We start from the raw sequence: 27,942 nt of genomic DNA, 5'->3' as shown, positions 1-27,942 counted from the left end.
GGAATGACAAAAGACGTGGCAGTCATCATCAGCAAAGAACATTTCAACACACGCCTTGAAATGTAGTGCCAGATGTAATAGGATAATATCCACATGCCTACAGAGAAGACAGTTCGTACAAATATTATCCAAATGTACATACCAACCCCAAAAGCCAATGATGAAGGAATTAAAGAATTCTACCGATTTCTTCAGTCTGAGAACTATCATACATATTATTAAGATCTATTGATAATTAGTGGTGATTGGAACATGAAATTTAGAAACAGAAAGGGAAATTGACAGCTGGAAAATATGGTCTTGGTAATAGAAACAAAGATGGAGATCATGTGATAAAATTGTGCAAAATCAGCGACTTCTTCATAGCAAATACTATTTTTCAACAAAGTCAACGACACCTGTGAACATGGCCTCGCCAGATGGAATACACAGAAATCAAACTGACTACATCTGTGGAAGGAGACAACGGAGAAGATCTCCGTTGTTGTTAGTCGTGGCGGTGGTGCCATCGAGTCAGTTCTGACTCATGGTGACCCTATGTCCGAAAGAAGGAGAAACTGCCTGGTCCTGCACCATTCTCACAATGGTCCATATGCTTGAGCCATTGTGTCAGGCACTGTGTCAATTCATCTCATCGAGGGCCTTGCTCTGTGTTCCTGTCCTTTCGCTTTATCTTACATGATGTTCCTGTCCAGGAACTGCTCTCTCTTGATAACATGTCCAAAGCATGTCAGAGGAAGTCTTGCCATCTTCGCCTCTAAGGGGCATCCTGGTTGTACTTCTTGAAGATCAATATAACTGCCCAAACAAGGCCAACGGCCAACTCTAGAATAGACTATCAACAGCACATACCCAAATTCCGTTTGAAGCTGAAGAAAACTAAAGCAATCTTGAGTGTACTCACATGAATTTAGTGGCCATCTCAAGAACAAACTTGACACATTGAAAATGAAGAGCCAAAGCCAAATGAGTTGTACGATCACATCAAGAACACCGCACACGAGGAGGGCAAAAGGTCAGTAAAAAGACAGTGTAAGATGAACATGAATGTCAGAAGGGACTTTGAAACTTACTCTTGAAAGTAGCGCAGCTTAGGCAACTAGAAGAAACGATGCAGTAAAAATACCAAACAGAAAATTCCCCAAGGCATTTGGAAAAAGCCAAGTTAAATATTATAATGGAATATGCAAAGACCTGTAGTTCGAAAGCCAAAAGGGAAAAACGTTCTTAGCATATATCAAGCTGAAAAAATTGAAGCAGTATTTCAAGCCTTGAGTTGCAATGTTGAAGGATCCCATGGGCAAAATATTGAAATGATGCAAACCAAGAAAGCAAACAAACTCACTGTCATTAGAACTGCCCCTCTGAGTTTCTGAGACTATAACTCTTTACCGGAGTAGAGAGCCCATCTTTCTCTCAAGGTGCAGCAGGTGGTTTCGAACTGTGGACCTTGAAGCTAGCTAAGCCCACCAGTAAGGTTCCTTTTGGAAGATGCAGGAGGTATCCAAAGAATATGGAAGGAATATACAAAGTCACTGTACCAAAAAGAATTGGTTGACATTCAGTCATTTCAAGAGCATATGATCAAGAACCAATGATATTGAAGGAAGAAGTCCAAGTTAGACTGAAGGCATTAGTGAAACACAGCCTCTAGGAATTGATGGAATCGCAATTTAAATGTTTCAAAAACCTGAAGCAGCACTGGAAGCACTCACTAGTCTATTTGGAAGAATGTTACCTGGCCAACCAACTGGAAGAGATCCATTTTTATGTCCATTCCAAAGAAAGATGGTCCAAAAGTGTATGAAAATCATTGAACAATATCATTGGTATCACTTGCAAGTATAATTTTGCTGAAGATAATTCAAAAAGATGGTTGCTAAAGATAATTCAGCAATACATTGACAGGGAGCTGCCAGAAATTCCCACTGGATTCAGAAGAGGATGTAAAACGAGAGATATCAGTGTTACCTCGGCTGGATCTTGATAGAAAGATAATACCAGAAAGATGTTTACTTGTATTTCATTGACTGTGCAAAGACTTTCAACTGTGTGGATCGTAACAAACTATGGATAACACTAAGAGGAATGAGAATTCCAGAACACTTCATTCTGCTCATGTGGAAATGATACCTAGACCAAGAGGTTCTTTTGAGCAGAACAGAGAACACTGCATTATTTAGGATCAGGAAAGGAGTGCATAAGAGCTTGATCCTTTTACCAAACTTATTCAATCTACATACTGTGCAAATACGTAGAATGAGGCTCCAACAGTTCATGATCCTAGTAATTCCCGCTACCACCCCCAGTCTCAATGACTGATTTACTTTCCAAGCCTAAAAATTTAAAGGGCAGGACCTGAGGCTCAGCACCTACTCATCCTGGGAAATCCCAGTTCTTGTACACTCCTGGATCATCAAAACCTGAGGCTCTTATTGGTACAGTCTTGATTCTTCTCTTTGTCTCATTTTTCCTGACCCCATGGTGAGTCTCTAGAGCCGTGTCCCTATTTCTTCCTTCTTGCTTGGACATCCACCAGGTGCCGAGTAGAATGACCTTCATGGAATTTTCTTGGCTCCGATCTTTATAAAAGTGGATCACCACATCTTTCTCCTATGAGTTTCTCAGTAGGTTCAAACCTCAAACCTTTTGGTTAGCAGCTGGGTGCCACCAAGATTCCTTAATCTTTCAGAGTATGAGGGAGCTTCAGAAAGTTCATGGGAAAATTCCTTTACCTTTTCATCCTATTTTTCTATGAACTTATGGGAATCCCCTGGCAAATTCTATCATGTGAAACCCTAAGCTGTGAGGGTTCTTACTCGGCTTTGCAAATGAAGAATCCAAGTTGATTTGTTTTTCTTTTATGTTGTTTTAAAATGTAACTCACTCTACTCATCTCTAAAGCTTTCACTTGGGGCATTTTACTGTTTTGTCTTATATTAATAACAACAATGGTTGCAATTGTTACCTCATTGAGCACAAGATGTGATAGGTGCTTGGCTCAAGCCCTGGTGACACAATAGGTTCAGGGGATAGTCTAAATGCTGGTGATCCAAACCAACCGGCTGACCCAGGGAAGAGAGATGTTCCTGTCTGCTTCCATACGATTACAGCCTTTGAGACCCCAGAGGATCATTCTACTCCATCCGAAAAGGCACTACACAACCATGCCAACAGGTTTATTTTATTTTACTATATTGTCATCGCAATTCTAAGAGATCAGTACTGTTATCACAGCCATTCTAGAAATGAGGACATCAAGGCTCAGCAAGGTAAGTTACTTGGACAAGATAATAATTCTGCTTAAAACAGGCTCTATCCCTAACTCCACAACCCTTGAGCAATTTTTCATTTCGGATTCATAACCCAGTACATTGAAAATGTTTGCTTTCCTTTACAACTTCAACAAACTTAACATTTTTTAAAAGGACATAGCTACTTTAAAACTCGAACAAGCTCCTCATCTGTCAAAACACCATCACCCTGGAATCAGCTAACAAAATGTCTACGAAGGAATTTTCTCCTTAGTGAGGGTCACCGAAATGCTAGGGATCTGTTGTACCACTTATGGGAAAAACCAAACATTCAACGTTCTTTTCCGTTCTACAGACATACTAGTAAAAAATGAAGAACAAAAGCTGAGAGTGTTGTATTCACATGCAAAGAATGAATCATTATTGAGCGAGGACCTACTGCACTCAAGGCATTCCTTCTTATTAAAAACGCTATGCGCATCCTTTGTAGAACTTACTACAAGTTTCATGATGCCTGTGGTGATTTTTACATGATGCCCAAGAGGTGGCACTGTAGATTAGGCTTTGTGCTGCTAACTTAAAGGTCGGCAGTTCAAACCTACCAACCACTCCAAGAGAGAAAGAGGAAGTTGTCTGCTCCTGTAAAGCTTTGCAGTCTTGGAAGCCCTATAGAGGGTCTCTGTGAGTCCGTATCCACTCAAATGGCAGTGGTGTTGTCTTTTGTTAGCCTACTTCCTGTACTAGTCTGAATGTTCTGTGAGTTCTGAGACTAAGTCTTTTCTGTCCAATCTTCAGCAAGGCCTGGATCAATGGTAGATGTTCAGTAAATATTTGTTGAATTGATTCAATGCAACCACCAAATTCTCACAGGCCCCACACAGCCCGTTCTACAGCAAAGTGCCAACCTGGGTTGTGTCACTTGAAATAGATTACAAGACCTTCAAGGACCCTTCCTATTGAGAGATTTTTTTAAACCTTTATCCAAAAAAAATTCTGTAGTTAGTTACCTGAAAGCAAAGGGCATAACCCTGATGGTACTGGATAAAGCAATAGACACATATCTCAAGGGCAAAAGCCTGAGGGTGGGAGCCAAGAGTTTTCAGTATTTACATCTGCATCCACCACCTCCTACCTCTAAACTCTAGAGAAAACCATTTAAATAGGTAAAATTAAAATCCATAGGGGTGAGACACAGTTAAGCACTGACCAAAAGGTAAGGAAGCCACCAAACGTATTCAATCTGTGTGCTGAGCAGATCCTCAGAGAAGCTGGCTTACATGGGGAAGAGTGAAGTCCAGGATTGGAGGAAGGCTTATTAACAACCTGCAATACCGCAGAGGACACAACTTTTGCTTTCTCAAATTGAGGGTGCTTTGAAGCATTTTACTCATGAAAACCAAGGGTTGCAGCCTTCAGTATGGATTCCAACTCAACTGTAAAGGAGACCAAAACCCTCACCACCGGATCAACAGGCAACTTCATGGTAAACGGAGAAAAGCCTGACGCTGTCGAGGATTTCATCTCGCTTAGATCCACAATCGATGCTCATGGATGCAGCAGAGATCCAATGACACACTGCATTGGGTAAATCTACTGCCCAAGACCTCTTTAAAGTGTTGAGGAGAGCTGTTACTTTGAAAACAAAGGTGCACCTGACCAAGTCATGGTATTTTCTATTGTCTCATACGCACGTGGAAGTTGGACTGTGAGTAAAGAAGACTGAAGAAGAACTGATGCACGTGGATTGTAGTGCTGGAGAAGAATGTTCAAAGTGCCATGGACTGCTTAGTGGATAAACTGATCTGTATTGCAAGAAGTAAGGCCAGCGTGCTCGTTGATGTCAAGGATGGTGAGACTTCGTTTCACTACTTTAGATATACCGTCAGGAGAGACCAGTACCCATCATGCTCGGTAAAGTGGAGGGGAAGTAAAAAAGAGGAAGTTCCTCAAGGAGATGAATTGGCACCATGCTGCAAAAATAGGCTTTAAAAAAAATGACAATGGTGAGGATGGTGTTTCGTTCTGTTGTCACTGTGAGTCGAGTGACCCAACAGCACTAACAACAATACCTACTGTCTACCTAAAAACTCAGAACTCACTGCCACCCAGTCAATGCCAACACAGTGACCGTATAGGACAGGGCACAACCCGGTGTTTCTGAGACTGTAACTATTTACAAGAGTAGAAATTCCCGTCTATCTCTTAGGAGCTTCTGGTGGCTTTTAACTGCTGGTCTTTTGGATTAAAGTCCAACTTGTAACCATGACACAACCATTGTCTACCTACAGCAAATAATATTGGGTAAAAAGGAGCTCTGGAGGTGTGGTGTTTTATGTGCTGACCTGCTAACCACAAGACAGCAATGTGAACCTTCTAGCCACTCCTTGGGAGACCAATGAGACTGACTATTCCTGTAAAGATTTACAGTCTCAGAAACTCAAAGGAGCGGTTCAATTTTGTCTCTGGGGTCACCGTGAGTTCAGACTGACTCAGTGGCACTGGGCTTGGGTTTGAACAAGGATAATACATAGAGCATTTATTGATATTCAATCCACCACAGGAGTTGGTGAACTACGGCCCACAGGCCCAAACCAACCTGCCACCTGCTTTTGTTAATAAAGTGTGATATGAATAATATCACCCTCGTTCGTTTATGTGATCATACACATGTTTTTGAACTCTGACTGCAGAGTAGTTATGACAAAGACCATATGGTTCTTTACAGAAAATCATTTTTGATCCCTGCTCTAGTCTCAGACTGCGTGGATATCAATCTCTGCCACGTGGCCTCCCTTGAGTCACTTGGTACTATGGACTGAATCCATTCCTACAAAGAAAGATATGCTGACATCCTAACCCCTAGCATCTGTGAGTGTGATTTTGTGTGGAAATCGGATCTTTGCTGATGTTATCAGTTAACATGAAATCATACACGAGTAGCGTGGATCCGAATCGCATATGAATGCTGCCCTTATAAAAGAGGAAAAGAGACAGACACAGAGATACAGACAGAGGAGTGCATGTAAAGATGCATCTACCAGACAAGGATCACCTTGGGACACCAGAAGCTGGGAGAGATGAGGACAGATCTTCCCCGGGAGCATTAGAAGACAACATGGGCCTACCAACCACTGATTTGGGGCTTCTAGTCTCCAAAAGTGTGAGTCAATAAATTTCTTCTTTGGTTAGTCACTGAATAGGTGGTGTTTTGTCATGACTATCCCAGGAATTGGTACTAATTTATCAATTTCCATAGCTCGTCTTTCTTCCTCTGGTTATTCTGAGATATAAGTGAGTCAAATGGGTGCAAAGTACACATTGTTGGCAAACAACACATGTTCAATAAATGCTTTCTGTTACTCTATGACCATTATTCTCACTGTGGATATGCATTATATACCTTTGGAGGCCCACTGCCTCCCCACCTCCCCACACTCCTACCCTACATCATTGCCTGGTAGTTAGCTCTCTCTCCTTTCTCTCCCACTTTCCCCATATCCAGTTGATCATCAAATTATGTCTGTTGGATCTGGGAAAGATACTCTTAATGTGCCCTACCTTTGTGTCACTGCTGCTCATTCTGCTGCCCAAGATACTTTTTTCGTATCCTTCCCTTCTCTACTTTGCAAATTCTTACTTTCCCCTGGAAGCCTTCCTTAAATGCTGCCATCTTCATAAAGCCTTCTTGGAAAGATCTGCCTCATCTTTAGTTAGAAAGGTTCTCTCATTTCCTCCAGATATGTCCCTGCAGGTGCCGCCAATTTCTTCCATGGAAGTTTCCTGCCTTGTTTTTGCTTGTTACAAGTTTGGATTTTGTGAGAATAGAAATCCCGTGGGAAGAACTTAGCTATAGAAATCAGTCCATTACATTAGGGACTTCCCACTTCATAAATTCATCCTAGAAACCAGTGCCAGGGGAAAAAAATTTATTCCATTCAATAATTTGTTTATGTTTTTTTATGAGGCACTGGGTACCTCCTATGGATTCCCCTTCTGCCTCAGCTACCGGGAAGCTGAGAATTAAATTCTAGTAGCCGCCTCAAGGTGCATAGAAACACTTCTTTGTGTCTATTCCTTGTTTATTTCCCAGAGCGTTCTGTAGGAGTAGTTGTTTTATACATATGCTCAATAAATATAGCATGCAGCATGATGGTCTAGACATTCTGCATGACAACAATGGGCTCATGGTTGCCAGAGCCTCCTCTGACTCGTAAGGTATTTCCCAACGGTCTTTTTATAACCACGCATATTGGTGGTAAAGCAAGGGAGTCAGTGTTTATTTCCTTCCATTTGTCAAAGTCCACACCTTAAAGATTCGAATGACTGACTAATAGGATTAAAAGTAGCATGAAAAAGTAGTAGGATTCCCTGAAAGATGGCTTAAAGGCCTCCAACAATCTTCTGCACAAGCAAGGGGGAAACTGGAACACACACCTTTTTTTTAAAAAGTCAGATTCAACTTTTTCAGAAGTCTGAAAATTAACCAAAGGCTAGCAACCCATGGTGCATCACGTCTAAGTAATAGAAAGAAAAAACAAAGGAAGCAAAACAGATAGCACTTCAGAAACCTCTGGTGCACCATGAAGAATACCACCATCTGCATAATAAAGGCTCTAGAAGGTGAGGGGAAAGCGCTAGGTAAAGAAAGAATATTTGACAAATTAAAGCTAAAAACTTCCTAAATAAAAAATTTAAAAACAGTAATCTAAATATTCAATACGCATTACTCTAAACATCGAAGTTTATCTATGTAGGATAAACACAAAGAGATTGACACCTAGAGGAATCATAATCAAACTGGTAAAGACAGAGAGGGAATCGGAGGCAGCAAGAGAGAAGTAGTTCATCATATTTAAGTTTTTCTTACTAATAGCAACAGCTCATTTCTCGATAGAAATGAAAGATTCCAAAAGGCAGTAGACTGACATATTCAAGGCACTCGATGAAAAGATTTTCAAGAAAGACTTTTATACCCAGCAAAACTGTCCTTTAAAAAGAGAAGGGTTTTCTTGTGGTTGTTTAAGAGGAAGAAGGAAAAAATAAGATGTTTCCAAATAAACAAAAACTGAGAGACTTGGTCAATAGCATGGGTGCTCTACAAGAAATACAAAGGGGATTTCTCCAGGTTCAAATTAAATGAAATTATATGGTAACAACAATTCATACAAAAATTAAAAGTCTCAATAAAGGTAGCTATGTAAGTAATATAAAAATATAGCTATGTAAGTAATATAAAGATATAGCTATGTAAGTAATATAAAAATATAGTATAAATGTAGATACTTTTTGGTTTATAACCCTCTGATTTAAAAACAGCTGAATAAAGCAAAGGTTAAAAGAAAAACTTTGCTAGTGGGTTGATGAGGTATAACAATGTTATGTTTGACAACAACAGCAGAAAGAGGTATGAGAGAGAATGGAACTATACAGGAGCAAAGTTTCACAAACAATTAAGGCACTTGGCTGATAACAAAGAGATTGGAGGTTCATGTCCTCCCATAGGCATCTCAATAGAAAGATCTAACAATACACTTCTTAAAAATGTGCTGTTTATAAACACACACGCACACATATTTATATAGTTACATATACATATGAGTAACTACATATGAAATTATATATATATAATGCATATAGGCTTTCTTTCACTTACCTTTGCATTCCAAACAAAGCATGTCTCTACAATCAACAGATTGCTGCAGACAAGTTTTCTTAGTAATATAATAAAATGCACTTGCTTCCTTATGGTACTGCCATGGCGTGAATTACATCTCCCCAAAATTATGTGTCAACTTGGCTAGATCACAGTTCTCTGCCTTGGCAGTTATACAACGAGGTAATGGGTCAGTCATATAATGATCCTCCATGATGTAGTCTGATGTGATAATGCAATAGAAAGATTAAAGTTGGGATGCAACACTCTTAACCCTGCTTCAGCCCTGATCTGATGTAAAGAGAGTCTGCCTGGAGAGAGGCGTACAACAATTTTTATCTGAAAAGAGATAAAAGGAGAGAGAACTGAGCAAATATCAGAATGACTTACAAAGACCAAAAAAAGAAGAGTCGTGAGTGGAGTGCTTCCTTTGGATGGAGGCCCCTCCACTGTGAACTTCTAAATCCAGGGGACAACTGATGCCAAGACAAGTGGGGAGCTCCAAGGGATGCTGGGATCACAAATGCCCAAAGGAGCAAAGGACCTTTCCCCAGAGCGCTCGGGATGAGAAAGCTTTCCCCGAGAGCAGGCACTCTCGAATTTGTACATCTAGGCTCCTACGCTGTGAAAGAATCAATTTTTTTAAAGCAATCTATTTATGGTAGTTCTGTTTTAACTGCACTAGATCATAACTAAAGTGCCTTCAAAAAAAGGGTCCCATCCAATCGGTGACTTCCACAGGGACTGGCTGGCTGGTCTACTTAAATCCAAGGCACAGAGGTCTGGTCAGAAGGTTATGATGAATATTTTGGGGAATTCCCAAGGGATAATCTTGACAGATTTTCCTAAAGGGCACAGGACAACCACAAGGGCTTATTAGTATGAAGTTGGAAGAAAATTGGTGAGTATAGCTATACCAAGGGATATTTTCCATCAAGATAATGCAACTGCTCATTCTTCAAAGATAAGATTGTCCTATGAAACTTTCATTGGGAAACTTTACTCCATCTACCCTGCAGCCCTGAGCCTGCCCTTTCACACTTCTTTTTGTTCCCCAAATCTCAAAGAGCATTTAAAGGGAACATAGTTTGAATTCCTTGATGATGCCCAAACTGTCACTTTGACATAGCATCAATCATTGAGTGCACAATTCTTTGGGGAAGGGTTAGAGAGATGGAAACACTGTTTTCCCAAGTGTATAGACCCAGGTGGGAGATACATCAAGAAACAATAGCTCCATGGTTTGAATAGGTGTTTGTTTGTTTTTTAATGAGAGTTTCTATAATTTTGAAGCAATACTTTTTTACTTACCCTAGTATATTTATCTTCAAAACTAGTCTCCATAAGTTTTAAAAAGAAATCATATGTTATCCCACCACGGTGGTTTGAAATTATAATCTTCTAACATAAAGACATTTGGGGAATTCACAAATACATTAAAATTAAACAACACACTCTTTAGATAACCAACTGGTCAAAGAAGAAGTCACAAAGCTAACTTACAAGACTCTGTTTTCTCTTCAGATCGCCTTTTACAAAGAGAATTTAGAAATACTTTGAAATGAATGAAAACCAAAAATATACCCACACACTAAACTTAGACGATGCAGTAAAAGTAGGAGTCAGAGGGAAATTCACAGTTGTAAATGCTTATTTTTAAGAACAATAAAGATCAAAATCAATAACCTAACATTCTACCTCAAGACACTAGACAAAGAAGAACAAAAAGAAAGGAAATAATAATGAATAGAGCAGAAATAAATAAGCTAAAGAAGAAAACCCATTAAAACCAAAAACTGGTTCTTGGAAAAGAGTTTTTTAAAGGCAAGTTTTCGCTAGACTGTTCTAAAGGAAAAAAACAATAGAGAAGACTCGGATTACTGAAATTGCTAAACCTTGAAAGGGTTAAACTAAGCAAAAGTAGGTTGTCATAAACTTCTTGACATTGAATGATTCTGTGTATTTAACTTTTCCCGTATAGGCAAATCCAAAGTGTCAGAGTGTACATTAGTGCTTGCCAGGACAGGGAGGGAGGAGGGAGGAGAGGGAATAGGCACAAGGTTTCTTTTAGTGGTGATGCAAATGTTCCGAAATAAGATATGCTGGTGTTTGCACAACTCTGTAAGAATACACTTTCATGAACTGACATGTACACTTTAATCACTAAACCACAAAAATGTGGTTGGATTATATATGTGAATTATTTCTCAACAAAACAGTTATGGTGGGGGTTGGGTAGGGAGAGGGCTTTAAGGTGACCAGATTTTAACATTGGTAAAGCGGGACACCATTGATAAAACTCATATCCTGGCTAAATAGCCACATGGCAGCCAAAAACCGTATGCCCTAGCTTGTCGTGCATTCTTTCAAAAAATCAGGACTTTTTAAAAATGACGTGAGATGCAGGAAAAATTGTTAAAAATCAGGACTGTCCCACCAAAAGTGGGACGTCTGGTCACCTTACTTTAGATCCATGCTCAGCTCAGCTAGGCCAACTCTTCTACAAGATTTCTGGAGAGCCAGCCTGTCTGAATACTTGAAATGACAACATGTTCACTCCCACACAGGGTAGACGACTCATCTTTAGGAGAAATTTTTTTCTAACCATTGAATTCCCCACTACCTACTATAGCATCTGACATAGATAGGAAGGGATGCACAGTGTAGTAAAATGCTGGGTCAACACTTCATAGTGCTATTTTTTTATGAGAAGAACAAGCAAGAGAACAGTATATTAGATAAAAGAACTTCCATCATTATTTCACTTAGGCAAATAAAATATACATGCTCTATGTGAATAAAATCCATTCACCTTGAGCTGATTCCAACTCATATCAACCAACCGCCTAGATCCCTGCACAGACGTGTGTACATTGCTGTGTGTCTCTTCTCAGCCAAGCTCTGTGCTGGCTGGCCTTGATGGCTGTCCACAAGGGGTTTCTGATCAGGTTTCTGCCAAGACCTTCCGAATACACTTCCGAGTCTTTCAAAACTCTGAAAGCTTAAGTTTCTTATCTTCAAAATCTCCTGGAACACCCACAATATTAAGAATCTGTTTCTAAACATTCAAGCGTCTTTGAAGGCAACTAAGATGGCAGAGATTGTGGTACTGATAAGACAAAGGCCAATGTCAGAACAGCAGAGGTGACTGCTCCCACACTGGTTTAGAACTGGAAAGCACCTGACTCAAGTCTACTTCATAAATGAGACAAGCAAGAGAAGTCATGTGTACCAGATCACATTATCAATTCGTGGCATGACTCAGTTTCCTGACCATTAACCCAATGTAAGTTTTCCTGAATGCTAATCTACCTGATGGCACAAGAGCTGGGAGCTCAGTTGCTTTCCAGAAGGTTGGCATTTGGAACCCACTCAAAGATTCTGTGGGAGAAAGGCCTGACAATCTGCTCCCGAAAGGTGCCACCCTGGAAAACTCCAGAGGGCAGTTCTACTGTGTCACATGGGGTTTCTGGGAGTCAAAATCAACTTAGCAACACCTAGCAACAGCAATCCAATTTGGCATCCATTTCTCCTGGGTCTGTGGCTATTGACTTCTACTTGTCACTTTTGAGACCAACTGTAGACCTACTCCTTCTCCCTTTCTATCATTCTCCTCACCTAAGAAACACAGGGATCCTTGACACTGCCTTTAATAAGGCTTCTGCAATCCATGTTGGCTGAGTCCAGGGCCTTCCGTCTAGTTTCTGCCTCAGTAGTTCATTGCCATGTGACAGCAAACAGAGGAAGACTGAGTAACAAAGGATGACCGTGGGGCTGGTGTTGACTGGGAGCCATGATGAACTAGCATGCACATTAGGGAGAGATGTGTCAATAAGCCCAACACATATGTGCCACCCTGGCTCTAAACAACACACACACACAGAGAGACACACTCTCTCATTACCATCGAGTTAATTTTGACTAATATCAACCCAATGGGAAAGAGTAGACATGCCCTGTGGGTTTCCAAGGCTGTAAATTTTTAAGGAAGCAGAAAGCTTCATTTTTCTACCATGGACCAGCTGGTGACTTTGAACTGCCGACCTTGCAGTAAGCAGCCAAGTGCATACCACCAGCTATGCCACCAGCGCTCCCTTTGTCCTTGAAATCCAACTTTCTCAAAGGCTAGTTCCAGAATACTTTGCCATGAACATATGACTGTTTCAACTCACAAGTTAATTTAAGCCAGCCCTGTGGAGCTGATCCAAACCCTCCAAACCACTAAGGTGCCCTGGAATGAAGCAAGCTTGAGACCAAGCCTCCTGTCCCATCTCATGCTGGATCCAAAACTCCCTCCCTGGGGATGAAGGCAAAGACAATCGGAGGTCCGGAGGACACTTGATTCTTGTGAGAAAAAGAGAGAAAGAGGGAGCTAAAGGGAGCCAAAGAGAGATTGCATTATCTGATTATCCATCATCTGATTATCCAGGCACCCGAAGTAACCATGTTGCCTGGGGAAGCAAAAATTGTTATTTAATTAGCATCTCCTGAATGAGCTCTCGCCCTCTGCTGTAACACCAGCAATTATCCTCGCTCTGTTTTAGAAGTCATTCATAATTATGACTACAGTGCTACCATGCACGGTACAATTAAAAACTTCACGAACCAGGCAGGATTTAATGAGCTCTAATTAAAGGGTTGTTACAGGGTAGAACTGGATAAGCACTGAGCTGCTAACCAAAAGGTCAGAAGTTCGATCCCACCAGCCACTCCCTGGAAGAAGACGAGACAGTCTAAAGATGAAAGTCCTGCCAGGACAAAGACGTGAAAAGCTGCTCCTGTGAGGCCTGCAGGCTGGGCAAGCCTCCGTCGTCCTCCGGGACACCAAGCGTCAGACCAGACTGCCCAGCAGGGGCTTTGAGAGAGCAGAACTGCCAGCCACAGGACAGCGTGGACAAAGGAGCATCCAAAAAGTCAACGAGGAAGAGAAAATCAGTGGGGATGGCAGGAGAGTCTTTTGACTGTCCAAGAGTTTGCAGAGGTCTTTGGGAGTGTTGAGTAATTCCCCTCGGATGGACCCTATAGGAGGAAGTCGAACCATCCCATGGGGTTTTCTAGGCTGCCATCCTCAAGGAAGGGCTTGTCGGGTCTCCCTCCAGCGGGGCTGCCAGTGGGGTCAAACCGCCAGTCTTTGGGTGAGCAGGGCAGCACGGTCACCCACGCACCACCATATTTTTTCGAAACAAGCCATTTTAAAATCTCAGATAATCCTGAAAAGTATGTCCCTGTGAGCTGGGACCCAATTTTGAGGACATAATTCAGTGCAAAAACACACACACCTCTTTTGGTTTTTGTATATGTTAAGATAGAACGCATAGCCACTGCAATTACAGCCTAAGTGCTCTGACCGAGAGGTGAAAACTTAGTATCACGGTTTTCAGTTCTGATGAAACTTTCTTGCCATCAAACTGTACACGTATTCTTCCAGTAAATTAATGTTCGTTCGCTATTACCAGTTGTTTTCTGATACTGATGACACCCTGAGGGTTCCCTCCTCCTGGCTCTACCGGCCATCTCTCTGAATCATATACCCTGGGCATGGCCAGATGGTGGGTCGTCATGGAAACACACAAGCAGTAGTACCATAGCTGGTGTGACTGAGGCTTTTCTATGTATGCACTAGGCACTGTCCTCTGTGCCTCATGGGCCGTTAACGCATGTATTTCTCACCATAACATTATAAAATAGAGGCCTTTTGTTAAGGATGGATTTATGTCCCCCCCAAGATTAATGTGCTGAACTCCTGGATCTGTGATGTGATCTATTTGGAAGTAGAGTTTTTCTTTTTGTTGTATAAATGAGGTCACACTAGTATAAGGTGGATCCGAAACCTCATCACTTCTGAGTTATAAACACAAGAGAGAGACGCAGGGAAGACAGAAGCCATGTAAGGGCCATCTACAAGCCAAGCGTCACCAAGAAACCAGGAAAACCTGAGGCTACCAACAAGGAATCCACATGGCCAAGAGCCTGGTGGGGACTTTCAGTGTCCAGAACAATGAAAACATAAATTGCTGTTCTTTAAAGTTAACCACATCTGAGCTTAAATTGTGATCAACCAATTTGTAGGAGGCTATGGAGGACAGTGGAGAGCACCTAGTCAGATTAAGCCCCTGGCAGATCCCCTCTAGCCACAGGCAGGGGATTTAAAGAACTGTGCTATCAAACAGAGATTATTGTAAACTTGATTATGGTGGATCAGACCAGTGTATAATAGGATACTTGGCCAGTTGACCCCCCTCTTGATCCAACCTGAATTTGCTCGAGGCTAAGACATGTCTCATTTGTTCCACCAGAGAAATTCTTCTCTGGCTTTTTAGATATTGTTAGTGGTTTTCTTTCTTACTCTTTAATTTTATTTTTATCTTTACATAATTATTATTTCCTTCTTCCTGTTAAGTTTTAGTTTTGTGTTTTGTTGTTTCCGTTAGATGTCCCAGTTTATGAAGCACGGGAAGAACGGATGTGTAGAGACAGTAACTGATGCAATGGTCTTCGGGGAGGTGGTCTGTGAAGGGAATCAGGGAGCAAATGGAGGATTCAGGAGTGGGGAGGAAGCTTAGAATGGATGGTGATGATATAGACAACTCTTTTTAAAAGTGATTTAACTACGGAAGTGTATGATATTTGACTATTAAAGAAACCAAACTTGACCAATGACTCCACAGGTGAAGGCGGAAGGGTTTTTGCTGAGGGGCATTGAGTTCATGTTCATTGTGGGGAATAATTGGAAAGGGGTATCAATAATGGCTGTACAACATGAAGCACAGAATGAAAGGCACTGAATTATGCATGTAGAAATTGTTGAATTGGAGAATGTTTGTTGTGTATATTTTTGCCACAATTTTAAAAAATTACACAAACATTGAGCACAAGGAAGAATAAAATGTTCCAAAATTAATTTTGGTAATGATTGTACAACTCTTCTTGATATGACTGAACTACTGAATTGTATGATATGTGGCTGAAGTGCCAGTAAACTGTTTAAAATACATATCCACATACAGTATTTGGGTTACAGCAGCACTGGGTCACTGATAGGGAACCCTAGGGTATAGAGTTTACAAGTTGGGCTTCAATCTGCATGGCCAGCAGTTCAAAACCACCAGCAGCTCCAAGGGAAAAGGATGGGGCTTGCTACTCCCATAAACAGTTACAGCCTCGGAAAGCCACAGGGCATCACTATGAGCCAGCATGGACTCCATAGCAGCGAGAGGTAACAGCGCACCCTCCTTTGACTGGTGAGAAAGCTGAGGCCTGAGACAGTAAGCAACTCATCCATGGCCACCCAGCTAGTGAACGGTGGCACTGAACGTGACCCTAGTGGGGGGCTCCTGAACGCTTTACCCCAATGCTCTGCACCATGCACACGCACTTGGACGCAGCTCCCTAAGGGAGGGAACGTGTTACGCGGTGAGAAAGGAGCCAAGCTGCTACGACTACCCCTGAGTCCCAGCTCACCTGCTTGTGTTGAGGTTCCGGTAGAGCTGCCCAAGGGACTCCAGCAGTTTCCCCTCCGTTTCCCGGTCCCTGAGCTGCTGAGCAAGGGCCAGCCAGTGTTCGTGGTAGGTGATGCATGCCTCAGGGTTTGGGGACACAGAGCTGTAGAAATGGCAGAGGGATTTGGTGACCTGAAGCTGGCCTGAACATAAAGCGGGAAGACGAATGAGAAGACCTGAGAGCGGCCCTGGGGAAAAGGTGCTCGAATGCGCGCTTCCGGGGACACCGCCCAGAGCCTAGGCCATACTCACTCTTGAGGTGTAGGTGCCTTAAGCCAAACAGCAATGCCATCTCATAACAAAGGCGGCTACTGGCCAGCTGGCGCCTGTACACCAGGGCTTGGGCCAACCAGAGGAGCACTTGCACCAATTCCAAGTCCGTCTCCTTGCTAGCCTCGAGTTCAAAGTAGAGCCGGACCGCCTGCAGGAGATACTTCCTAGCCGGCTGTTGTGCCCGTGACCCCAGGGTCAGGTGGCCGAGGTTGGCCAAAGTCACCGCCTGGTTACGCAGGTCCCCCCTCTCCTGAGCTCTGCTCAAGGCCCGGAGGTAGCTCTTAGCCGCCCTTTTCCCTCGGCCTTCCCCCTGAAGGGCCAGTCCCAGGAGGTTATGGACCACTCCTTTCTCCATCGTAACACTGTCTGAGTCCTTCAGGGAGCCTACGAGAGGCTCAAGGATGTCCAGAGCCTTCTTCGACTGGCTGGCTAAGAGGTAGGCCCACGCCAGGCACAGGGAAGACTCAAAGGCTTCCAGCTCACCGAGCAGCTGTCCTAATGCCAAGGCTTGGCTCAGGTAGTAGATGGCACCCTCGGGAGACCTGTGTTGGAGATGCATTTTGGACAGGACGAGACATAGGGCCCTCTGGGTGCTCTGGTCTTCTCTGGTCTCCTCCCCACAGGCAGACAGTGCATGCCTAAGTGTCGGGCAGACCAGGGTCGAAACTTCATCCCAGCTTTGGAAAGGAACACCAAGGAGCCTGGTGACATTATGGAGGACCAGGTGGACCTGCCAAAGAGAGACGGACATCCCTTGGGCACTCTGGGCACCACGTTGTCGAACAGAGGCTACTGCAAGGTGCGGAAGATATTTCTTGTCATACAGGAAACTCAAGATGTTGCTCACAACATCTGAGGCAGAAGAGTGTCCGGAAAGGAGCTTCAGACGCTCGGCGAAGGGCAGGACCTCCTCGTGACGGCCTAGGCTGAGGAGCAATCGGATGGCCAGAAAGCAGGCCCGGGCCTCCAAGGGGTTGCTGCCTGCCACAATCCCCTGGCGCAATACGTAGACCACCACGTCAAACTCGTTCTTGGTAGTAAACTCACGGTCAGGCAGGCAGGCCAGCAAGGCCCCGGCCTTTTCTAACAGGGTGGAGGAACCCCTAAGCCTCAACCTCTGCCTCAGGTAGATGGCTGCCAAGTTGACATACAGAGCCGTGACCAAGGGCAGGTCATCGAACACGCCTTTGAGAATGTGGATGGCCTCCTCAAAGTACACCCTGGCCTGAGAGAGTTTGACCTTCCTGACGCTCAGCCGGCCAAGGAGGAAGCAGAGGCGAGCATGGGCCCAGGTCATCTGGCTCCGCTTGGCCCACTTCCTCGAGGCCTCCAGGTAAGCCACAAGCTCATCTTCCTCCGAGAAGCTATAAAAGGAAGTTGTGAGAAAAGAGAAGGAGAAATCATAGAGGGTCTTAAAGTGGTCGGCATAACCCTCCTGGTCCAAGAAAGCCAATATGGAGGCAAAGTCCTCAGCTTCCTCTTCCTCTTGACCAGCGTTGAGGTCCATGAACAATTCCGGGTCATCGAGGTCATCAGGCTCTGGCAGGTGATAGCTGTCAGAGGCAGCGGAGAGGAGCTCCTCTTCTGGACTGGAGTCCTCGGAGCTGCTGGACCGTGGGGAGCCCCTGGCCTGGGGCTCCTCCCAGGCTGCACCAGACCTGGTCTGCTTGAACTCTTCTGGCGGGGATGCTGTAAGGGACAGGCAGAGTTGAACATCCCTGAGCACCTGTACCGACCTGGGCAAGAGGGCAGGAATGCTGTCCCGAAGAGGCAGAAGTTAGGTTCAGCATGGTCTCTACTCACCACTCAGATCCTTTGGAAGATTCTGGATGGATTCAAATCCACCTGGGTAGAGAGGAAGAACACAGCCGGAGTTAGGTTAGACAAGTCACCGAGTCTATGTCTTCAGCCAAACCCAGACTCCTGAGTCTATTCTGGGTTTAGTTTCATTCTCTAAGGAACTGGCTCGACATCTCCCCTTCCTCATCTACTTAAACACCACAAGAGCCTAAATGTCTTGCTTAGCCCCCTCATTTGATTGTGAGAAATGCAACCCAGAGGCCAAGAAGAAAAGCTGACAACATAAGCATGATGTCAATAGGGGTGGCTTTAAGGGAGACGCTGGCTTCTGACATCCTAAAAGATGTGCTGACTCACTCAGCTCTCCTCCAGGCTGGGGTGTATCACATAGCCTTTCTTCTTCTTTCCTTCCTTCCTTCCTCCCTCCATTCATTCATCGTCCACACCCCCACAGACAGTGACTTGGTATGAACAGTGTGGTAGGCACCAGGTTTCAAGAGAAACTGAGTGACGAGGCTGAATGACCAGAAGAAGAGAAGGAACAAGGGCATTCGAGGTGCCTGATTTTGTTCTATGAAGGAACTTGGTAGGATGAGACAAGGGGAAGGGGCAACCTTCAATATGCTCTTAGACGTTTTTGAGTTGGAGGTACTTGCAAAGGCTCTAGGCAGAGCCTGAGATAGGTCTGTAGCCAACGAGAAAAGATGGAGTTTGCAGATAGAGACTGGTTACTCACAGCACAGAGAAGTTGGTTACATTTCTAGGATACATGAGATTGCACAGCATTTGCAAGAAAGAGTCAAGCATGCTGAGAGGAGAAGGGGGCTTCCAGATGGCGTGAAATAAGTCTGGAGAACATCAGTACCTACTGGTAGACAGGAAGGAGCCAAGACTAAGGCACAGGATTGTCCAGGGACGTCTTGTTTGGGGCCCACCATGGTGCCATGCCAACTCTTCTGGACAGCAGTTAGCAGGGTGCCATTCTCAGCCTGGCTCGGGCACTCCATCACTTGGCCCTCCATCTCCCAGTGTGTACAGGGAGAGGAGAAAGCGTACCTTGAGGTCATTTAGATGTCCCTCCCTTGGTCGGTGGGGAGCTAGACCTACATTAGCCACTAGCCATGGGGGAAGAGAGCTCAGCCCTGACTCAGGAAGTTCTTCTGCTCTGTGATAAGAAGAGAGGCCCCATACAGCTGACCATCCATGGCACGGCGGAGTGGGCATCATCATAGCTCAGTTTCTAAACAAAATGTCCTGCCCGACCCAGGAATTATTTGAACCCAGGAGTGAGAAGCCCACCAGTCAAACACAGGAACGGTGATAAACTGAGTAATGGTCAGAGCCCCAAATCTATGCATGGGATTAAAAGTTAGAGGGACTCTGTTCCTCCTCGGGGACCCCTCCCTTAATCTTGAGGAGCCTAGGCTTCCAAGCACTTACTAAGGCGGTAGACGGAAGCGATATCGGTGCGAGCCAGCGTGTGGAGGAAGCTGGAGCACTCGGCTTCCTTGTCACTGCCCAGCACCCACAGAGAGCACCTTTCCTCGTCGCTGTAAAAGGCACAGTTCTTGCTCCTGCATTGAGGCAAAAGACAAAGACAGATCCGTGCAAGGCTCCAGACATGACCCATCTGCCTCCACAAGAGAATGTAGTGAAGGGCCTCCAGCTCTCAGCCCACTTCGCTCACAGATGAAACCTGGTTTCTCATCTTGCTGTTGCCTGAAGTAGCTGTGTTGCCAAGGAGAAGGCCTGTTACCATCACGTCCTCGGAGAGGAGAGCTGTGTGGTGGCTGGACAGCTGTAAGCAGAGATGAAACACCACTCCCATTCAAACCCATCGGCCCTTTTCTCAACTCCTTCGCTCTCTTTGACACCACACGGTGTCCTTTTGTAAGGAGAGGAGTAGGAATGAGTTGCCGGAGTGTGAGCGCTGGAAGCCCAAACGAAACCAAACCCACTACCATCCGGTCGATTGGGACTCGTTGCCACCCTCTAGGACAAAGAAAAACTGGAGACTGCAAATCCTAACAGCAGCAGACAACCTCCTCGTTTACCTGAGGAGCAGCTGGTGGGTTTGAACTGCCGACCTTGTGGTTAGAAGCCTAATGCTTAACATACTGTGCCACTAAGGCTCTGTAAGAGTTGAAAACACGCCCTTCAAACAAAATGTCCTTGCCCCTAGTGGATTTCCAAAAAGAGCAAGGGACAAGTAACAAAAGCTAAATGAATAATGAAGAAAGTTTGAGTCTGGGCCCAGAGGAAGCTTTCACCATTGTTGCGATCTGATGCAATGACACAGAACAACTGTATTCTGCATTTTCAGCAAGAAATAAAATTGTTAAGCGATAGAAGGTGGGTGGAGAGGTCAGGGGGCTGGAAGAAAATTACTATAAACAATAGAGATCTTTATACTTACTCTGCTGTCTAAATTACTTGTTTAAACTAATTTGCCTACGAGGTATGTGTGAGAGAATTAACAAGATTTGAAGCCAGAATTGCCTTAGAAAACATTAGATCTAGCTGAATAATTTTTTGTTTCATTTTCCATTCTAAAGAGAACCTGGTTTGTCAAGGTCAGAACACTTTCCTAAAAGAGAAACCAACGTGGAAGCTCAAGAGTTAGTGGATTAAGGCCGATGGAGTTAGGTTCAAATTTAACACGTTATTACTAGTTTTCCCTTTGGATCCATTTTAAAGGTTCTTGTCGTTTTTATTACTTTCTGCTTTCTTTCAGAGTAGGGTCTTTCTGTGTTTTATTCTGTGATTGTTGCGGGGGAAGCAGGGAGTTGTCCACCTTTCTGGATATGAAATCCGGGCTATAGAGACAGTCACTGGAGTAACAGTTTCTGAGGGCTACAGCGAGGGAGGCTTTGGGAAGTGGGGAGCTAATAACAATGAGCGCGAGAATGAAGAAAGGGATTGTGGGGATGGCTGCATAGCTCTAATACGTTTAAGCCATTGAAATGTCGCGTGTGAGAAGTATTTGTCCTGAAATCTGTCAACAATGGTCTATGGATTGTCGGGGGCTCATGGGGGCGGGGAGCGGGGAGGGAGGGGAGAAAAGGTGGGGGCCTGGTGCCGGGGACTTGAGTGGAGAGCGGGTGTTTTGGGGGTAACAGGGGCGATGGATGTGCGGGTGTGCTTTGCACAGTTGGTGTGTGTGTGGATTGTGATGGGAGTTGTGTGGGGCCCTAGTAAAACGCTTAAAATCAAAATAAATAAATAAATAAACTCTTTCAAACACTCCTAAGCCAACAGAAAAAAAAAAGAGTCCATAGCTCTTGAGGGGTCAGACGAAGCAGACACTGTTCTCTCATTTAACCCAACACGTCCCCTCTGAGGCAGGACTCCTGGGAGCTCTCTGCAGGTGAGGGACTGAGACACAGAAAACGCACTATGTTAGGAGGTGGTAGGGCAGGGGGAGGAGAGCTCTCTAGTTAAAGCAAGGTTGTGGGAAAGATGGGGGGTGGGGGTCTGTAATCCTGATACACGTCTCTGCTCCCCATAGCACAGATAGACGCAGTTTCAAAGGCAGCAAAAATGGCCGACTTCAGGTGACACCACAAATTAGGGGTAGCACCGGAACTGAAGCCAAATGTTCTCACATCGGGCCCAGGGCTCTTTCCACCAGTCTACGCTGAGGCCCCTCTCTTCTCGTCAGCCTGGTCCCTGGGTTTCCCCCTGCTCTCGTCACAAAGGCTGCTGTCCACTAAATGCCCTGGACATTTAGTCGATGGACTGACCATCGACTCTAGTTGAGATCAGAAAGAACAGATCATCTTCCATTTTTATTTAATTTTATATTTGCTTATTTTTAGAATCCCAAGATTTTTTAATTTGGCAGAACACTCCTGAATTTACTATTTGATTTGCCTTTTCCCACAGTCTCATGATACAGGTATGTACCCAGGTTTCCAGATAAAGAGACAGGCTCAGAAAAGTTCCAGGGCGTGTCTAGGATTGCGCAACTAGGGAGAAGTCAAGCTGAAGCCAAATCTGAGGTCTTCTACCTTGGCATCCACAGCTTCTCTGTTGAACTCCTAACGTCCTATGGTCCATTAGGACAAATGCTTTGGGAAGCTACATTAGGGCTGTCTCCGTGTGGAAGTGAGGCTGGAGGGAACATGGCCAGGTTACTGGCAGTCACAGCAGGCTGACGTGCTGCTTGCAAGGCCGGTTCCACCAGACACCAACAAATTCTGGATAAAGGGTCGTAAAGATAGACATTTTAATACATGCTCTTGTTTTAAAGCAAGAAAAGGAAGTCTTTGGGAACAAGATGCAGAAGCAAAATCCAAATCCCACTAGATAAGTGGGAACAGATGTCCCAGAGATCCCGGGGAGTCCTCAGCTCTACCTAGTCCACCGAGGTGGGATGCTTCTAATGCCCTCCAGAGACAGGATCTGATGTTATGCCTTCAAGAAGTACAAGAGCCCTACTACTTCCAGAAAAAAAAGGAATTAGTCCGTGCTCCCTATCCACAACAAAATGTGCACCTGAATCTCTGGAAAGCATCCAACACCCTGGCCTGTCTCATTTGAAGGTGTGGCACTGGAATCCGCATGACACAGGGCAGTCACACAAACACTGAAGTTACCCTTAAGGAACAGGACCTGGATCACTGGAGCAAATGCAAAATCTCCTGTGTCTTCTCCCCCCAAGAGTCGTGTGAAGACCGCCTTCAGTTCACACAATGAACTGCACAAACCACACGCGTGAAGGGACTGCCAAGAAAGAGAGCCACCAAGCGACACATCGGTCCATCAACACTAAGACAACTAGAGCTTGCAATGATCTCCAGTAGAGCTCATAAGAAAGGTTTAAATGATGAAAAGATTTAAAAAACGAGCAGAAGCTACAATGAGAGGGTGAAATATGGTGGGTGAAAACAGGCAGATGTCAAAAATGGCAGAATACAAATTACAGAAATGAAATTAAACGTATAGAAATTGAGAAGTAGGTGGATGAATTAAACAGCACATTTGGTCCTCGCAGAGGAAAGAGCTGGTAAAACTGAACATGGTTCGAAGGAGATCAGCCAGCTTGAGTGACATAGAAGTGACAAACAGACAAGAGGATGATTAAGTGAGGGGGAGGGAGAACAGGAAGTCCAACACAACTGGAGGGAACTCCAGCAGAGACTCAAAAGAGTCACAGAAAGGTAAAGCTCAAAAGGAGAAGACTGAGAAGCTTCCAGAATTCAAGAACGATATGTCTCCTGATTGAAGAAGCAAGGCCTGAGCAAAATATTAAATGTGGTACAGTTTACTTTACAGCAAATGATGCGAATCCATGCAATTTTAAACATGGCTGTCATTTTTATAGGGCATAGACCTGCCCAAGTTTTCTATTTCTCCTTCTTCCTGGGATCAGTTATCTATTTTAATTAGTTGTTCAATGTCATGAGAGGAAGGAATTAAATATAAAGGGCAAGAACATTAATTAAGGATGTAAAACAAAGTAATAAAGATAAATACTGTTATTAGCAAGTTAGAAACACAAAAGCTATATAGATGTGCAAGCAAAGCAAAAATCAATTATCTGAAAAGGTTAATAAAACAAACAAACCCTTGGCAAACTGGCTTGAAATTTAATGTAAATATTTTCCTGCAGCAATTTGAAGATGGTCAGCTGTCTACATGTAGCTAAATTATCATTCAAGAGTATATCTTAAATATATTCACGACAAATAAGGACTAAAACTGAGAGTGTTTATAACTCAGTGCTCCACAGAAAGAACTACTAAAAGATAGACTTGATGTGACAATTCGCTATAAATGTATATATATATATATATACATTTAGCACATTGAGACCTATTATAGTACGGACATCAATGACAAAGGAAACTTTTTAAAAATTAAAATCTGCAATAAAAAAGCTGACTACTCAAATAGAGATGGCTGTGGGATTGAGAATAAAATGGTCATGAACCCGAATAGATGCCAAAAGAAATGGAATTATAAAGAAAGCATGGATCGACAATGTGAAGAACAGAAGAGAATATGCATCAAAGAGAAAAATGTTTCATTTAATGTGGTTATGAAATAGTGGAGCTTCTCTTGTGCTTTTTCTTTGGTTTTAAATGCGTTCACATTTTAGCCTGTTTTATTTTTTAATGTATGCCTTGAAGTATATCCGTTATCTTTAAATAGCACTTTATTACAACGGGCGATAGCACAACACGAGTAGTCTAAATTCACAATGCCAGTGAAGAGTCAGTCGGGTAAGAAACAGCTGTGTATGGTTTTAAGTATGCAGAATCATCCTTTTAATCAGCATCTCCATAATCTGAAAACAGTTCAGAATCAGGGCTGGAAGGTGACACGTCAGCTGCAGAAGCAACTTTGCATCTGAGTTAGAATCAGAAGCAAAGGTAGAAGCTGGAAAGAGCCAAAAAGGAACTTCAATTTTACCTAAAACCACATTTCCCCTGAAAACACAACACATACATGGATGGGGCTGCAAAAATAAAATTCATGTAAACATGGAACTAATAAAGAATGGAATTTTTCCACAAACATTTTTGAAGCTCCCTTCTAGGTGCAAACACACACACATCGAATGTTTAAAATTTCAATACATAAAAACAAGACACATGTGGCATCGTTCTGTCACCACCCTTGAAAGTTCTGAGACTCCCAAAGTCTCCCTTTGTGTGTGTAAACACTAGCTCTCTCTGGCCGGATGCAGCAGGCTTTCCAGCGGATGCCAATGTCTAGTCGGGAGCCGGTTGAGATCTGCGCTGTACCAAGAAGCCCATAGCAGCAGAGTCCCTGTCCGGGTGTCAGCCTCTAAGTCCCACTTGGAAGATGGCTGCTGAGAAATTTCACTCTCAGTAGACTGCCAACTCAGTCCTTACATCTTCTAGGGGTGAAATGCCACACAGGGCGGGAGTCTCTGCAGGAGGATGGAGACTTCTCCCAAAGCTGATTCCAAACCAGCACAGGCTAAGAGGGACACCCAGGAGCCAGACCACTGGCAGAGTGCTCAGACAGACCCGACTGTGGCTTGTGCCCGGTTTGACTGGCTGTCCTTCCTCTGACCTCAAGTCCATCCCCCAGCATCTCTGGTTCGGGGATGCCTTTAATCTAGAGAGTGCTTGGGGAGCAGACACAGAGCCAGTTCCTGTCACCTCTCCTTCCGCACCTTCCTGTTTCCTAGATTGACTTCCCCCTTCTCTACCAAATGTCCCATCGCTGGTACAGTAGGTCCCACGGGTGACCAAGTATCGAATAACGGGTCACCCTCTGCATCTCAGGGCATGATGTGCTGCAGCATGGGCGGGCATGCCTACAAAGAAGCCAGCTAAGATGGAATCATCACATTACACTTAATGGTGCAGAGTTGTTATTTGGGGCAAGACGATGTACAGAAGCTCAAATGCCATTTATGAAATCTGGTACCGGCCCCCAATACCCACTTCAAACTGCCTTTCAAAGATCCCCATCACCATCCAGAACAATAGCAATGATGATAGCTCATGGATGTTGATCATATATACATACACCCGCACTATGCCAGGCACCATTCTAAGTGCTTCACTAGATTAGCTCATTTAAATGGATAACAATTCTATTGTTCAAGTACTAATACTATCCATATCGTACAGATGAGAGATTGACACCTAAATCAAGTTGCTCAAAACCACAGAGTTGGTAAGTAGCACATGCTGAAGAGGCCCTAGAATGCCTTCCAGGTGCTCTGAGTCCAAACCACTGAGCTACAATGCCTTGCATTGGCCAGTCTGCCCTGCTCTCCTGCTTGAGGCCTTCCACAGTGCTACCCACCTCCCTCTCCATGGCTTGTCCTTTCCTCTCCGCTAGCTCCTTCCCAGGCGTCTTTGCAGCGAGCTTTCTCCATGTGCTCTATCAAGGGTTGACGTGGGTGGAGCCCAAACCCCAACCCATGGCCACCCTGTAGGGCAGGGTACAACTGCCCCTGTGGGTTTCTGAGACTAAGTCATTACAGGAGTAGAACGCCTCACCATTCTGCCTTGGAGAGGGTGGTGGTTTTGAACCACTCACCTGCTGGTTAACAGCCTAACTCGAAAACCATGACACCATCAGGGTTCCTTGGGTGGTGCCTAGGCAGAGATATTTGTAGAAGCTCCTTAGGTGAAGTTAGTGGGGATGGCAAAGTGAGAACCACTAATGTGAATCACCCATCCACAAGGAACCTTGGTGGCATAATGGCTAGGTGCTTGGCTGTGAACTGAAAGGTTGGTGGTTCGAATCCACCTAGCAACCCTTCAGGAGAAACACATGGGGGTCCATTCCTGTAAAGATTACAACAGAAAAGTCAACAACCAAACCCACTGCCACGGAGCGGATTCTGACTTACAGTAACTCTATGGGGCAAAGTAGAACTGTGCCCTGTGATTTCCGAGGCATCTTGATGGGGACAGAATGCCTCATCTCTCTCCCATGGCGCAGCTGGGCATTCAAACAACTGACCTTGTAGTTAGCAGCCCATCACTTCCCTCAGCACACTGCCAGGGTTTATAGAAAGCTCTATAAACCCAAACCAAACTCACTGCCATTGAGTGGATTCGGGCTCAGAGTGACCCTATGGGACAGGATAGAACTGCCCCTGTGGGTTTCCAAGACTATCGTTTACCGGAGTAGAAAGCCACATCTTTCTCTCAAAGAGCAGCTGGGTAGATCTGAACTGCTGATCTTGTGGTTAGCAGCCCAACACATAACCCACTATGCCACTGTTCTGCTGAAAAACTCCGTAGAGCAGTCCTCTTCTATCACACGGGATCTCCATGAGTTGATAGAATAGGACTTGTTCCTGGAGTGCTCCACCCTGCCTGGTTTTCTACCTGCACTTCATTCCTGTGTATATCTGCTGAGATATTTTACATGTGGTAAACATGTGACAGAGCTGGAGAAAAGGAAATCCCACCTGACTGTCAGAGCCGGAGACGGGCATTGGTTTGCGTTTTCTCGCTGCTATTATGGTGTTATTATGGAATTGCGTCCTCCCCCTCACTCTTTCCCTACCCAAAAGTATGTGTTACTCTCCATGCTTATGATTATAACCCCATTTGGGGAGCGGGCTTCTTTATTATGTTGATAAGGCAGGCTTAGTAGAGGCTGTATCTATGTCCATCTCTTTTGAGATTTAAAAGAGGTTAAACAAGCAAGCGAGGAAGCAGAGACTGCGGAGCTGTCAAGCAACATGAAGATCACGCAGGAGCAGAAGCGAGGAAGGCCAGGCCTTCCCCAGAACCAACAGAGAGAGAGAACACCTTCCCAAAGCCATCTCCCTGAATTCGTGCTCACAGCATCCCAGACTGAGAACACCAATGGCTGTTCTTCAAGCCACCCACCTGTGGTGCTCCTGTTAGGACAGCACCAGATGACTAAGACGCTCATGTGGGGACAGTGGTGCATCAAAGGCAAGAACAGCGCCGTGTGTCCTCTTATGCTTCCAGGACCCATCCATAGCAAGGTT

General features: G+C 44.3%; 1 protein-coding gene across 4 annotated transcripts in view; it reads right to left on the bottom strand.

The window, feature by feature from the left end:
- SH3TC2 (SH3 domain and tetratricopeptide repeats 2) overlaps nucleotides 1-27,942 on the bottom strand; it is a 68,162-nt gene that overhangs the window by 14,546 nt on the left and 25,674 nt on the right. For 3 of the 4 annotated variants that reach the window (XM_045284797.1, XM_045284798.1, XM_045284799.1), the window contains exons 9-12: nucleotides 19,920-20,053; nucleotides 18,483-18,524; nucleotides 16,659-18,368; nucleotides 16,369-16,549 (exon numbers count right to left, since the gene is read on the bottom strand). In XM_045284797.1, coding sequence (XP_045140732.1) covers nucleotides 16,369-16,549; nucleotides 16,659-18,368; nucleotides 18,483-18,524; nucleotides 19,920-20,053 — 2,067 coding nt within the window. The remainder of the gene's footprint in view (nucleotides 1-16,368; nucleotides 16,550-16,658; nucleotides 18,369-18,482; nucleotides 18,525-19,919; nucleotides 20,054-27,942) is intronic. The other variant, XM_045284800.1, reaches the window with a different exon arrangement.

Source organism: Echinops telfairi, unplaced genomic scaffold, assembly GCF_000313985.2.
Source record: "Echinops telfairi isolate 266 unplaced genomic scaffold, ASM31398v2 ScPeMD7_7469;HRSCAF=8507_0, whole genome shotgun sequence".
Lineage (NCBI taxonomy): Eukaryota > Metazoa > Chordata > Mammalia > Afrosoricida > Tenrecidae > Echinops > Echinops telfairi.
This window is presented reverse-complemented; position numbering and strand designations above follow the sequence as displayed.